Here is a 14,932-nt window from a genome sequence, read left to right on the forward strand (position 1 = left end):
ACGGTAATTTTTCTTATGATTGTATGTTAAAGATCTCAATGTCTTAATATAAATATAGTAAATGGTACTACCCCGTCCAAAAAAGAAAGTTTAATAGCAAATGATGCGAGTTTCGATGCAAAATTTATAAAATAAGATATAGAGACTAATTTAAGTGAAACGTCCTAAATGGAAACCATGACAATTTTTTATGAGTGTATGTAAAATTATTATCTTTATCCATCCATCATGTATCGACCAATTTTGCTACTATTATTACTCCATCCGTCCCACTTTTGACTTTTCTGTTCTCTTTTTGTAAAAATGATAAAAAATAGTTAAAGTGGAGAAATGGTAAAGTAAGAGAGACAATAATGTAGATAAGACTCTTCTCTATATTACTCTCTCTTAATTTACCATTTCTCTTCTTTAACTATTTTTTTTATCATTTTTATAAAAAGAGGGCAGAAAAGTCAATGGGACTGCTAAAGTGGGACGGAGAGAGTATTATATAGTGTTGTAGTTACTTATTGTACTATTCTACTTTTACCATACCCTTGTTTAATTCACATGATGTTAACTCTCAATATCAACTTTAATTTAATATTATTTTCGTTATTGAACACACACATAGTTATTATTTTACGAAATAAAAATAGAATACTTCTCACTTACTTATTCAACCGAAGTAATACAGTAAATCTAGGAGTATATTACAACAAACTCAAAATATTACAGTAAAATTAAGAAATATTGGATGAAACAAGTATGTCAATTGCGGGGATAGCTCAGTTGGGAGAGCGTCAGACTGAAGATCTGAAGGTCACGTGTTCGATCCACGTTCACCGCATTTTTTGGGCTGAAATCTCTCTCTTCAAAATCAGGCCCATTTAATATCCGGCCCATTTAATATGGGCCGTATTATCTCTCGTAAAAAATCAGGCTCATTCACTATTTCTCTAAACCATTCTTACTTTTAGGCCCATTTTATTGCTGATTTATTATGATAAATTTAGTAAACATAATCATCGTCTTTTAGAAAAAATAATTAAATCGTTAAGCCTTCACATTTCATAAATTCAAACTACTAAATTTGCATCCCGATATTACAAATACTCAAAACAAACAAAGTCTATATACGATATTTTTTAGATAAAAAAGTACCCTAAATCAAATGACAAATTTTGAATATCAAAGAAAATATGTGGATTAAGGTTGAGTTTAGGCATGAAATTGGAGATTCATAGATGGTAACAGAATGGGTGTGGGATATTCATGATTCCATATATCCATATGTTCGTTACCCAATTTCCTTGGCCCCTATCAACTGCCATCTCACCATCATAATCTTGCAAGTGGGATTCTCAATTTCTCATCTCTATCGTCTTCTATCATATTTTATTGCTAGATTGATTTCCTTATAGCTTTCTAAATTTAATCAGACTGTGGTATGTTTGATTATATGGTTTGGTCAAACGAATTATCCGCAGGAAAGTCTGTGGAATTTACCATAACTCCCTACTGAAGAAGAAGAAGAAGAAATATTATTTGAGTGAACTAAAAATATGGTTTTGGTTAATGACTTAATGTAATGAATTTTGGTGATACTTGTAAAGTGATTAGTACTCCTATCAATAAAGGCTATGGACAATGACTTTAGAGCATCCGCAGCGGTGAAGAGCCGCTGCTCGTCCGTTCGTGCCAGCGGCATGGCGCTACTTTTAGCTAAGAGCACGTCTGTGCCGCTGAGCAGCACACGTGGTGTCGCCTTATTCGCCAACGGCATAGCCGTTGGCTTATTTAATTTTTTTTTTTAAATGCGAAATTAATTAAAAAAATATTTTTCCACTTCCCAAAAAAATATATCCATTTTCTTCCCACTTTTAATTTATTTTTCAATTTTTTCCCCCAAAATTCACATTTTCATCTATATATACCCCCACTTCAATACAAAAAAATCACATTCTCATCTGTTCTACCATCATCTACATTCTCTCATCTTTTTTCCTCATACTCCCTCATCTAAATTCTCACCACACTACACAATGTCCGGCTCCGGCGTTTACCCCTCCGGCAATCGCGGTTGGAACCACACGATTGGTTCGACTCCGAGGCTGGATTTAGTCCGAAAACGCAATTTACGGCCCCTCCTCAAACCCAAGGTTCGCAAGCTCCAGGTGGCTACCGTCCTTACCCGGTGCACGACCTAAATGCCTCCGGGTTCGGGTGGGCACCCGAACCCGGATCGGGAGGGAGCAGTAGCTCTACTCCTACTCCTACTCCTACTTCTGTTCCTACTCCTACTCCTCCTGTTCGTGGCACCCGCACCCCATACACTCCTGGTGAGATGATGGCGATGTTCAAAGCATACTTGGCAGTCTCCGAAGATCCGGACGTCGGCACGAACCAAACCGGGGATACATATTGGTGGCACATCACTCGCCTCTACAATGAAACCCAGCCGGGGAGAACCATCTATCGCAATGATAGTATGGTGCGCAATTGCCTCTTCAGATGCAACGAGGCAATCGGTAAGTTCCAGGGGTATTACCTCCAGGAAGAGCGGTCGGCGGGGAGCGGCACGAGCGAGCTCGACATCATCACTGCCGCCTTGGCGACCTACCAACGCATGGAGTTCAAAGCGTTCAAGTACCTCAATTGTTGGCAGGAGGGGCGCCTACATCCGAAGTATAGGGGCGGCATAGTAGCATCCTCCTCCAGCTCCTCTAGCAAACGGTCGAGGTCGGTAGCCCTATCCGACGACGCCTCTGATGATGTGGCTACCCAGCTTGCCGGAACTAACTTGGGTAGCCCCGACGTTGGCCCGAGCAGTTCCCGCCGACCGCAAGGAAGGAAGAAGGCGACGACCACCCGCCGTCGCGCCCCGACTCCAGCCGCCCCCGTCCCCGCTCCGGCTCCCTTTGTGCCTCCTCCACCCCCCGAACAACACGTTGGACCCTCTTGGATCAACTCTATTTGAACGATACGTCTAAGATGACTCCGGAGCAACTTGCAACACATGAGCAAATGATCCGGGGTCTCAAGAGGCAATTGGGGTTAGAGGACTAGTCTTCCACGTGTGTAATTTTTATTTTCTAGGATTTTAATTATGTATTTTTATTTTTTAGTATTTTAATTATGTAATTTTTATTTTTTAGAATTTTAATTATGTAATTTTTATTTTTTAATGTATTTTTATAAGGTAGAAATGTTTTTAATAATTGGAGTATTTAAATTGAAAAATAGAATGGTGGGACCCTTGAACTTGTCCTTAGCTAAAAGCACGGATATGAGTGTTGTGCTCTTAGCTAAAGACAAGGAGTAAAAGTAGATCCGGATCCATTTCCGTGCTCTCAGCTAAGAGCACGGATGGGGATGCTCTTACTTGATCAGTTGATCTGATGTATTTTTTCGCTTTCGCCCCAATTTTACTATTTAGTCTTATTTTTGTCCTCTTGATCTTCAAGAGCAGTTCCATCAAATTGAAATGCAGTCACTTACCATTTAATTTTTCTTATAGACCATTAAGAGTAGTTCCATTAATTACAAAATACAGATTATTATTATTTTATTCTTTTAATAGGTTTTAAATTTTTTTTACTATTTTACTATGTCACATATTAATCTTAGCCTTGATAATGAGGCTATAAATTACCCTTCCACCTCCCTCCATTTTGAATTTAGCACCTTTAAACTATATGAACCGTTGATACTTTTAATATCCCAAAGTCCCAAACTATGCTAGTTCATTTTTTTTTCTGAAAGAATATTAAAATCAGGTAATGACAATATGAAATACTCCATCCGTCAAGAAATATAGTAGTATAATTGCAAAACCCCATTTTAATTATGTTACATTATTCCAAAAATCAATTATATTCTCGTATATTTTGAAATGGTGCTGAAGGGGTGCGCTATATTGCTAACTATTTAAATTACTAACTCTGCTAGCTCATCAATGTTGTGTATTAAAAATGTCAATACGGTGACATTAAAATGTCAACACATAATATCAACACATTATATTGAAGTTCAACAAAATTATGTATTGACATTTTAATGTCATCGTGTTGACATTTTTAATACACTGCGTTGATGAGTTAACAAGTTAGCAACTTAAAAAAAGTTAGCAATTGATCATACCCCGGTGTTGCTTATACTAATACTCTGTAATGTATTAGTGGAGAGTAGATAATAACTTAAGACTACTAATTAAATTTATTTAGATTCAGATACCATTATTATCACTAAACTCAATAAAAATACAAATAAACTTGTGTATGGAATTCTTTCACTGTTCCGTAGTATTGTTACAAGTTAGTTGAATTATTTATTAAATTAGATTTAGAAGTGTATAACGAACAATTATATTTTCATGGAACCAAGATTAATTCAAATAAGAAATCATGGATGAGATAAATTTAGATGTAAAACTAAACTCTTATTTATAATTTATAGTAATACAAAATCTCCCATACTCGTCGATATATTGAGCAATCAATTTTTATATATTTAGGTATTTAATAATTTATTATTCTTCAATTATTTGTTAGTAGTTGTTTCGGCATTATAAAATTTAATTATTTTATACTAATCTCTATTTATTATTCTTTTCAGTTAGGAATTATTTCAGTGACAAAAATTGGTCGATAGTTAAAAACATCTCAAATAAAATTAAATCTTTATCCATAAAATTATAGTGACACTAATTTTTGTGATATGTAAACGTGCATCATGCAATGTTTACAGACTCCAAGTATGGTTCGTTGCTGTGAAAACCATATTTAAGGGGGAACTGGATAATTTTACTTTTTTAATCCCTAATTATTAGTACTACCTTCGTTCATAAATATTTTTTTTATAGTGGATGAAAATTTTTTGTTGAAGTAATGTTAATGAAAAATTAAACTCACTACAACCTGTAAAAAAATTACAATAAATAAATGGAGACTAATAATAATAATGGGTACTCCAAACTTGAAAAATAACGTTATTTTTCCGGAGGTAGTATTAAATAATCGAAAAGTAAAAAAAATTGCAATGGAGACTTGATTTAGAAAATAGAGTATAAGTAAGCCCCCGACAAGATTTGACTGATATCGATGGTTAGGAATTTCGGATGGATAGGATATTAGGGATGCACTTTTTGATTAATTAAATTTCAAAAATCGTGTTCCACCCTTTTTTATTCATGGAATTTAGGGCATTTGGTCAAGTCGTATAAGATGAATAATGCTTATGCTTTATCTATAAGCATTGAGCCCACAAAAACCTCAGCTCAAAATCAAACAGATTCCACTCAAGTCTTAAGCGTGGCAAAATTATAATGTTGAATTCTACTTTTCTCATTCCTTTTGAATTCCGCTAAAAGCACAAGAATATGGACTACAATTTGAAGTAATCATCTCACCACTAAAAAACACAAAAAATATTGGAATGGAATATTATGTACTATAAGATTTTTGTTATACATTCTTTACTGCATAATGCTGAATATGTCGTTTTCTGTTGCAAAAAATAAAAAAAATAAAAAAAAAAAGTTACTCCTGCAACTTTAATTACTCCCTCCGTCCCAAGATAAGTGACTTGTATTCCTTTTTGGGGTGTCCCACTATAAGTGACCTATTTCCATTTTTAGCAAAAAGTCATCTCTCTTACTTTATTCTCCACTTACTTTATTCTCTCTTCTCTCCTCTACTTTTCCCTTTCTCGTACTTTACTCTCTCCACTTTAACTTATTTAAATACCATTCCTTAAATCTCGTGCCCCAAAAGAATTAGGTCACTTATCTTGGGACGGAGGGAGTACGATAAATCTCAGAGTCATCGATTCCAAAGCTAAAAACGATTCAATAAATTTAATTGGATTTCATCATTGTCAAAACCACACATATGAAACACGTCAAATGAATCTGATTCATTTTATCATTGTCAAAAACAAAGATATGAAACACATCAAAGTATTGATTCTGCCATATTGAACAGAACAAGAACAACTAAGTTCTTCATCAACAGAAGGAAAAAAAACCAAAATTAAAAGTTACTACTAATACTTTTCTTAATCACCCAGAACAAGAACAACTAAGTTCTTCATCAACAGAAGGAAAAAAACCCAAAATTAAAAGTTACTACTAATACTTTTCTTAATCACCCACTAAATTGGGGTTACATTACAAATTTGTAGATTAATAAAATATTAGTACTATGAAAAATATACTAGTAGTATTTTACAAATTTTATTTATTCAAGCTATGTAGTCCTTTTTAAGGCAAGAGTGATATTCCTTTTAAATTTTAACAATATAATATACTCAAAAATATGAGATAAACAAGCCCTGTGATTTTATATTAGTATCTATTAGACCAAAAAAATGAGCATTATATTTGTAACTTCTTTTAACAATATACCAAAACAAAGATGGTATAAATAAATTTAAAAGAAATTATCTGATTCATTGAATGTGCTCAAGAGAAAAAATTCAAAACAAAAGGGGAGGAACAGAACAAAACAAAATAGGAAAAAAAAACGGACGAACCAAAATTAAATTATAAAAAACGATATAAGGAAACAAAAACACAAAATATAATGTAAAGTATTATGTATATACATCCTGTTAAAATTGTTAAACTAATAGAATGAATATAATCTTTATGTAGACTGAGATGATTACAAAATATTATTGGTAATTTAAATATTTTTAGCCTAAAATACGCAAATCTTTTTCATTCCCTTTAAACTCTCAGAATCAAGAAGATTATCTTACCTAGACTAAGATAATTACAAAATATTTAAATATTCCGAGCCTAAAAATAAGAAAATATTTTTTCGGTGAGAAAAATCTTGGTATTTTCTAAAATAATATTATTAAAAATAATAGTAGAATATATTTATAAAACAAAAATCGACACAAAATACATACCTATACATTTGTCAAAGTGGATTCAATTTAAACTTTCAGAATCAAGAAGATTATCTTGAACCTAAAAATAAGTAATCTTTTTTCGGTGAGAAAAATCGTGGTATTTTTTATAATAATACAATTATAAAACAAAAATCGACTGAATAAAATCCCCTAAACCTATTCCACCACAGTTGGCTATTCAGCATAGCCCCTCCCAATCTCCTGCGCTCCTCTCATGGCCGCCACCGCAGCTTCCGCCGCCACGCGGTCCTACTCCGCCTTCCCAACCCCCTCCCCCACCCGCCTCTCACCATGCTCCACTCCGCTCTTCCTCAAAACCAACCAGAAACCCCTCCACATCACCCACTCCAAGAATCCAATTGCAGATATAATCTCAACCCACAAAAGTTCAGAAAACGTACCGTTTCTCGACGCAGATGACGACGATAAGCCGCGGGAAGAGTGCGGCGTGGTTGGAATCTACGGCGACCCGGAGGCCTCCCGCCTCTCCTACTTGGCCCTGCACGCGCTCCAGCACCGTGGTCAGGAGGGCGCCGGAATCGTCGCTGTTAACAACGGCGTTCTCCAATCCCTCACCGGCGTCGGTCTCGTCTCAGAGGTTTTTAATCAATCGAAACTGGATAAACTTCCTGGCGACATGGCGATAGGCCACGTCAGATACTCGACAGCTGGCTCCTCGATGCTAAAAAACGTCCAGCCGTTCGTCGCCGGCTATAGATACGGCTCCGTCGGCGTGGCACACAATGGCAATTTGGTGAATTACCAATCACTGCGAGCGCAGCTGGAGGAGAACGGCTCAATTTTCAACACGAGCTCGGATACAGAGGCCGTTCTACACCTAATTGCGACTTCGAAGGCGAGGCCGTTTTTTCTGAGGATTGTGGATGCCTGCGAGAAGCTGGAGGGAGCTTACTCGATGGTGTTTGTGACGGAGGATAAATTGGTGGCGGTGCGCGATCCATACGGCTTCCGGCCGCTGGTCATGGGGCGGCGGAGCAACGGCGCGGTGGTTTTCGCCTCCGAAACGTGCGCGCTTGACCTGATCGACGCGACTTACGAGAGAGAGGTCTTCCCCGGCGAGGTTGTCGTCGTGGATAAGGACGGCGTACAGTCGCTCTGCCTGATGCCGCATCCGCAGCCGAAATCGTGCATCTTCGAGCACATCTACTTCGCGCTCCCCAATTCTGTCGTATTCGGCCGATCAGTGTACGAATCGCGCCGCGCTTTCGGCGAGATCCTGGCGACGGAAGCGCCTGTCGATTGTGACGTCGTGATCGCGGTGCCTGATTCCGGCGTCGTGGCGGCGCTCGGATACGCGGAGAAGGCTGGAGTTCCGTTCCAGCAAGGGCTGATCAGGTCGCACTACGTCGGCCGGACGTTCATCGAGCCGTCGCAGAAAATTAGGGATTTCGGTGTGAAATTGAAGCTCTCGCCAGTGAGAGCAGTGCTAGAGGGAAAGCGTGTGGTGGTGGTGGATGATTCGATCGTGAGAGGCACCACCTCCTCTAAAATCGTGAGATTGCTGAAGGAGTCGGGGGCGAAGGAGGTGCACATGAGGATCGCCAGCCCTCCGATCATCGCTTCGTGCTATTACGGCGTCGACACGCCGAGCTCCGAGGAACTGATCTCGAATAGGATGGACGTGGAGGAGATCAGGCAGTTCATCGGATCGGACTCACTGGCGTTTCTACCGATGGAGAAATTGCAGAAGCAGATGGGAGGCGATGCGCCGTCGTACTGCTACGCGTGCTTCTCCGGCAATTATCCGGTGCATCCGACGGGAAAGGTGAAGAGAGTTGGGGATTTCGTCGACGATGGACTGAGCGGCAGCGTGGATGACGGCTGGTTAAAGGAGAGTAGAAAGGGGGCCGGAGTGGATGTATCGAAATTGGAGTGGAAAAAGGAGGTCTTCAATTCCTAGAATACGGATTAGAAATCATAATCCTTCAATTCGTCACGAACGAACAATACTTATTAACTGTTTTTTTCCTTCTTTTTTAGTACTACTATTTTTTAATACTCCATTTGATATTTTGTTTAGATCATGTTTTGATTTAATTAATTTTTGGATATGGGAATATGCGAAAAGCAACTTCATTTATTCAGGGGCAACTTACAGAATTAATAAATGTGATTATTTAAAAAAACACTTGTTTTACTATAAAACAATATTTTAAGTTGTATTTAATTCAACAGTTCACAACATGAGAGAAAACCAATTACTATAAAAACAGTAGACAACAAGAGAAGAAACTGAAGCAATTCAGTGTCTAGGGAGCTCAGCTCGTGTTAACCATTTTCTGCTTTATCATACGCATTGGATTTGTGTTTGGGAGCAAAAGTGAAGCCAGGAGGCACCTTGCCAAGCAACATCTCCGTTAACCTAATCTGCACAATAAATGTTGCTTACAAGTTATAATCCATCAAAAAACCCTATCATTCACATCCAAATTCGTGTTTTGATCCGAATCTTGATATGACTCACTCAAATTTTGGAGTTAGAAGAAGATTAAGCTGGGTTGAAATAACGTACCCAGTCAGCAGCTGAGTCGGAGCCCATTAATGTCTCAAGATCATCACGTCCGAAATATGATGGTGCCCGCCAGTTTATCTTTGGGGGGATAACATCTAAGAGACCGACCGGAATATATCTGCAAGTGTAGCCCAGCCACTCCAGCAAGAAATGCCTCGTTGTCTCCACTCCTGCCATTTCAACGCCAAGGATGTTAATTCAAACCTATTCTTGAATAACATCTCCAAGTTTTGTTGAAATTTTGTGGCATTATTGAGAAAATGGTAACAAGTCTGAGATACTGGTCCAATGGAGTCAGTATTTGGCTTGGCTCGTTTACAGCCCCATTTGCACGTACCTTTTGAGTCAGAACCCCAATGTTCAAGGCCGAAACGTACATAATCCTTCAAAATGTTGAGCCGCTCTCCGGATGTAATGTCCCAGTGCCTCTGTTCCTTGATTTCGGTGAATATCCAAGGCTGTAGATATAGGGAGGCATCATTGAGAACAATTAAACAAAATATAAGCATAAGATGCTGAAACATATGATGCTGAGATCTTAGATTGTGGGGATAATAAAAGAAAAGCTCACTGCAAACCTTAACCAGTGCTCCTCGAGCAATCATACATGTTGACAGCTCAGGACAGTCAGACTTGTGAGCGTTCCAGTCCAAATATGAGTAAACATCACCGTTTCCAAGGACTTGCAGATTAGAAGGGGCTGCTCGTGCACACTGGTATATATATTCCCAATCAGCAAGCTTGTAGTAGCGCTGTTGCCGTGTCCGACCATGTACTGTTACTGCAGTGGTTCCCCAGTTTCCCATGTCTGCTATCAGAGAGTCAATACGATTCTTACCCTCAAAATAACCCGTCCGAACCTGGAGATGCAGATGTTACCATAGAGATAACTGTGTAATCAGTGTTATACTTATATGCTTGATTCCTCCAATCTATATTAAATGAAATAAATCTATGAGACCAGTATTGCAAGTACCTTGAGAGTCAGTGGTGTAGAGACTGCTTTAGAGGAAGCCTCTACCACACTTTTCATTCGCATTGGTTTCGTGAGGAGGGCAGATCCAGCACCCTTGTTGACAACAATATCAATTGGACATCCCATGTTAATATCGATGAAATCCAGTGTGCAATTATCATCTATAAGTTCGACAGTTCTAGCAACAGTATCTGGAAACGCCCCACAGATCTGAACACCAAAGAAATCCTCTGAAGAATGCCGCCTCAGTAAAGCCCATTCTGAAGCTTGGCCCTGTACAATTTCCAAAATCACACTGTCAAAATGAGTATCAACTTCATCAGGTGTGCATGAGTACACCCCACTGTCAATAATGCATCATAATAATGTATCTCACAACAACAACAGAACTTTTATATACTGAGAATTAGATCAAACAATAAGCAGAACGAATTTCAAGTAGTTTTACAAGAATCCAAGCTATGAATACTTACAAGAAGAATAAATTTTAAGAGAAACATGTAGGATAGAACCAAAGGATATCATGTGTGATCAAGTTCTGTATAGCACAGCACATAAAATATATCCCACACTAAAAGTAACACCCTGATAGGAACAAATTAGCTTATCAGAAGTGGATTTAAAAGGAGCCTCATATAATGTAAGTGGATTAAGATTCTGCAACATTGATGAAATTCTCCTATGATAGAAACAAATTAGCTTATCAGAACTGAAACAAAACTATGACCAACCTGTAAAAGACTGGTGCACATTGCCATCTCGCCACATGTAATATCAACACCCAGACCCTTGCAAACCCGGCGAAACGGCAGATTTCCAACTGTAGTCAGCGGAGCAAGATAAAGCTTATCCCTGAAGTCAATTATTTTCTTTTCCCGTGGGTGTAACTTTAGGCATTTATCATTGTCTTCAACTATGTTTTCGACAACGCTTTCACGTTCACTCTGCTTGCAGCTCTCGCCCACATCTTTCTCGTGGATATTCACCCCTACCACAGCAAACCAAATAAACTAAAACATCTGAATCACAACACATAAAATAGGGGGCAGCATAAATCATTCTGTGACTAACCACCATCAGTTAGTGCATCACAAGCTTCATCAGTTGAGCATTTTGTCTTCTTCGACCTCCTAACCTCATCAGCCACGTCGGCCTTGTCGACAATATCTTCTTCCAAAACTTCTGCAGAATCTTCTCTGCAACAACCATTTCCATTTACATTAGAACCATTGGTTTCATCATCATTGTCATTGCCACTGGGCTTTGCCTTTTTTCCCTGCACCTGCCACCAAAATTTCAAAATCAACCCCTATTCAAACATAGTGAAACTAAACCTCCACATTCATTCAAAGCAATAAAGTATTTTCCTCACCTGAAGGCCAAGAAGCTTGAGCGCAGCATCTGCCTTGGGAAATTTCATCCTATTTTTCCACAAAAGCCTCTGAACATCCTTGGTCAATACATTCATTTCACTGTTTTTCTTATCTACATTAGCAGTGGTGGAAACTTCGCCATTATCAACCTTATGTGTGCCACCAAATCTACATGCCAGACCGTAAGGGCACGGCCCCGCGTTGCTCAGGAAAGGGCAAACACCTTCCAAATCAGCAGGTTTCTGCATTCACAGCAATAAAATCTACTCCAATTACTACGCACACATAATCAAAATCGATATTAGCTCAATACAGATTCATCAATCCACCTGAGATTTGAATGCTTCCAAATCATGGCTGAAGCGGCAGTTCTCACCATACACGCACGAACTAACATTCCCGCTCTTGGCTACCGTAGGGCATATATGCAACGCAGATTTTTGCTCCTACATCTCCAGCAAACTTAGTTTGAACCAAACAAATTGAAGCAATTTCGTTTCATATAACCGAGTGATTAACTGACCTGACGGCGGTCACGTTTCATTTGGCGCTTGGATTTCTTGTCCTTGAGTATTGGAGCTGGGGCGGCGGCTTGCGGTGCTTCTTTATCGTCGGAATTATTATCGGCGGTCTTGTCGCAGTTTCTAGCGGGAGGCGGACGGAGGAATTCTCTCTTGACTGGAGCTATGGATTTAGCCACCAGCTCCGCGGCGGTCAGTTGACAATGCGGCAGCGTCGGCGGGGCATCAGTGGAGACGACGCCGTTTAACGTATCGGGTGACGGGTCTTCCATATCTCTGTCGGGTTTGATGGTGGAAGAGTAGGGTTTTGGTGGTGGAGGTTTATGGTTAGTTAACTTGAACTTCCCCAATTCGTCAGTACCAATACGACGTCGTTGGGGCGAATACTTTTTACGTTATCTATTTGTGGCTAGCCTTAGAGCATCCACGATAGGGTGGACACTTTGGCTGGACACTTTTACGTTTTTCGTCCATAGCCACTTTTTATTTGTCCACGGCTACAAAAAAAAGTTCCGCAGCAATAGTGGACACTTTTTTTAGCCACATTTCACTTTATTTTATTTGTTGTATATTTTAATTCAATCACAATTAAAATTATCGGACTAAAAATAATTAGATAAAAACGGCTAATAAAACAAATTAAAATTGAAAACTTAATTTTCGTCGGATTAAAGTAAGGGGAAAATTACAACGAAAATTTGATCTACGGAAAATCACACATCTTCTTCACGCTACGCCGCCTCCCCTACGTTGGATCAGATATTCATTACTACGTGGTACACCCATCTGTATCGGCGCGGAGGCAACGCCGTGACTTGTACTTGCACCATCTTCCGGTGCCCAACATTCTGCAGCAAATCCTTCATCTTCTATTATCATATTGTGCTATATGATACATGCTAACATAATATTCGCGACATCATCTTCGTGCCAAACTCGTGCCGAGCAGCATATAATGGCCCATCGCGCTTGGAGCACACCAAAAGCTCGCTCAACATCTTTCCTAGCGGCCTCTTGTTTTCGTGCAAAATATTGTCTCCTCGCTCCAGCCGGTTGGCGAAGTGTCTTGACGAATACGGGCCAACGAGGGTATATTCCATCTGCCAAATAGTATCCCCTGCGATACTGCGTACCGTTTGCTACGAAACTGATCTCTAGACCCTCTCCCCGCACTCATCATTGAAGATAGGCGAGGACTGCAGAACGTTGATGTCGTTGTTCGAACCTGCAACACCGAAATACGCATGCCAGATCCGCAAACGGTAGTCAGCAACGGCTTCCAAGATCATCAAAGGATGTTTGCTTTTGAAACCAGTAGTCAACTGGCCTTTCCACGCCACCAGGCAGTTTTTCCACTCCCAATGCATGCAATCAATGCTGCCCATCATCCCTGGGAAACTGTGCACCGCACCGTGCATATCTAGCAGTCTCTGGCACTCATCAGGGGTTGGCTTTCGTAGGAACTCCGGACCAAAGACTTCCCGCATGCCCTTACAAAACTGCCGGAGCACCTCTAGACTAGTCGTCTCACCCATCTGTAGGTATTCGTCGAACATATCAGCCGGTCCGGCATAGGCAAGCTGCCTTATTGCAGAGGTGCATTTCTTAAAAGTAGACAGTATGATCCGACCAGTGCAATCACTCCGGAGGTTGAAGCAACTGTACCGGTCCGCCAATGTCGTCGCTATACGGGTGAAGAGCGGTCGCGACATTCTGAAACACCGACGGAAAATCTCAGCCGGGTAACGGGGGTTAGCGCTAAAGTAGTCTACCATAAGCCGCTCAGCCGCTCCGACATGGTCTCGTGGGATTGTCCAACGATGACGAATCTCACGAGGGATCGCCGCCGCCGCCAATTCCGCTGCCGCCGCCTCATCCTCCTCGTCGGCTTCCCTCTGCACCTCTTGAATCAAAGAATCTCATGCTTCATTCCACAAATCATCCATAAATAGCAATGGAAATCCACAAATTTTTAGAGATAGAAAAATTGGATAGAAAGTGAAATGAGTGTGAAGATGTGTGTGGAGAGAAGATGAAAATGGGAGGAATATTTATAATAAAAACAATTAAAAATCCGAAATTAAAAAAAAATGTAAATCAGCGACCGCCGCGGCGGCCGCCGCGTTTCTCTCTCCTCCGGCTCGTCCTCGGCGCATTCGGGGCGAAAGCCCTTCCGCCCCACAAAACCGTCCGCCTCCGGGGCGGCCTCTTCCGCCACAGTAGACAGGCGCGGCTTAGCCGCGATCGGGGCGCCCGCTGCGGCGCCCCTACTGTGGATGCTTTTAGGCTAGACTATTTGATTAAAATGATGATGTGGCAGTTGGATTTTTAGTGTTGATGACGTGGCAGGGAGAGAGAGTGGCTGGCCTATTGCCATTGGAGATGCTCTAAGTCCCAAGGTAAGTGAGCTAAAACTTTTTAACATTAAAAAATAGAGTTTTATTAGAGCATCCACAATAGAAATAGGTCAGTCACTCTCTCTCCCTGCCACGTCAGCGGCACTAAAAATCCACCTGCCACATCAGATTTAGGCCAGTCATAGGCCAGCCGCAATAAAAATAATTCAAAAACAACTACATTTACGGAATTAAATTTATGATTAAATTGCGGAATTAAATTTACGAGACAT

General features: G+C 40.1%; 2 protein-coding genes and 1 non-coding gene across 4 annotated transcripts; 2 read left to right on the plus strand and 1 right to left on the minus strand.

The window, feature by feature from the left end:
- The first annotated feature begins 756 nt into the window (after window positions 1-756).
- TRNAF-GAA (transfer RNA phenylalanine (anticodon GAA)) lies at window positions 757-829 on the plus strand. The gene has a single exon. It is a non-coding gene; the product is annotated as a tRNA-Phe (tRNA).
- A 6,233-nt stretch (window positions 830-7,062) lies between these two features.
- On the plus strand, window positions 7,063-8,940 carry LOC125186706 (amidophosphoribosyltransferase, chloroplastic-like). The gene has a single exon (XM_048083135.2). It carries the CDS (start codon window positions 7,115-7,117, stop codon window positions 8,819-8,821), a length of 1,707 nt encoding a protein of 568 aa, XP_047939092.1. The 5' UTR covers window positions 7,063-7,114; the 3' UTR covers window positions 8,822-8,940.
- Window positions 8,941-9,034: 94 nt separating this feature from the next.
- LOC125186705 (FMN-linked oxidoreductases superfamily protein) lies at window positions 9,035-12,640 on the minus strand. 2 transcript variants are annotated; one of them, XM_048083134.2, is made up of 10 exons: window positions 12,306-12,640; window positions 12,112-12,228; window positions 11,782-12,024; window positions 11,481-11,685; window positions 11,141-11,397; window positions 10,410-10,682; window positions 10,012-10,293; window positions 9,771-9,891; window positions 9,434-9,603; window positions 9,035-9,288 (listed from the first exon to the last, which is right to left on the minus strand). In XM_048083134.2, exons 1-10 carry the CDS (start codon window positions 12,573-12,575, stop codon window positions 9,190-9,192), a joined length of 2,037 nt encoding a protein of 678 aa, XP_047939091.1. In that variant the 5' UTR covers window positions 12,576-12,640; the 3' UTR covers window positions 9,035-9,189. The 2 variants fall into 2 exon arrangements, with proteins under 2 accessions (XP_047939091.1, XP_047939090.1); XM_048083133.2 differs by having other exon boundaries at window positions 11,481-11,691; window positions 12,306-12,639.
- Window positions 12,641-14,932: the final 2,292 nt, after the last annotated feature.

This window comes from Salvia hispanica, chromosome 5, assembly GCF_029641045.1.
Source record: "Salvia hispanica isolate PSC_SH4W2 chromosome 5, Shi_PSC_v1, whole genome shotgun sequence".
Lineage (NCBI taxonomy): Eukaryota > Viridiplantae > Streptophyta > Magnoliopsida > Lamiales > Lamiaceae > Salvia > Salvia hispanica.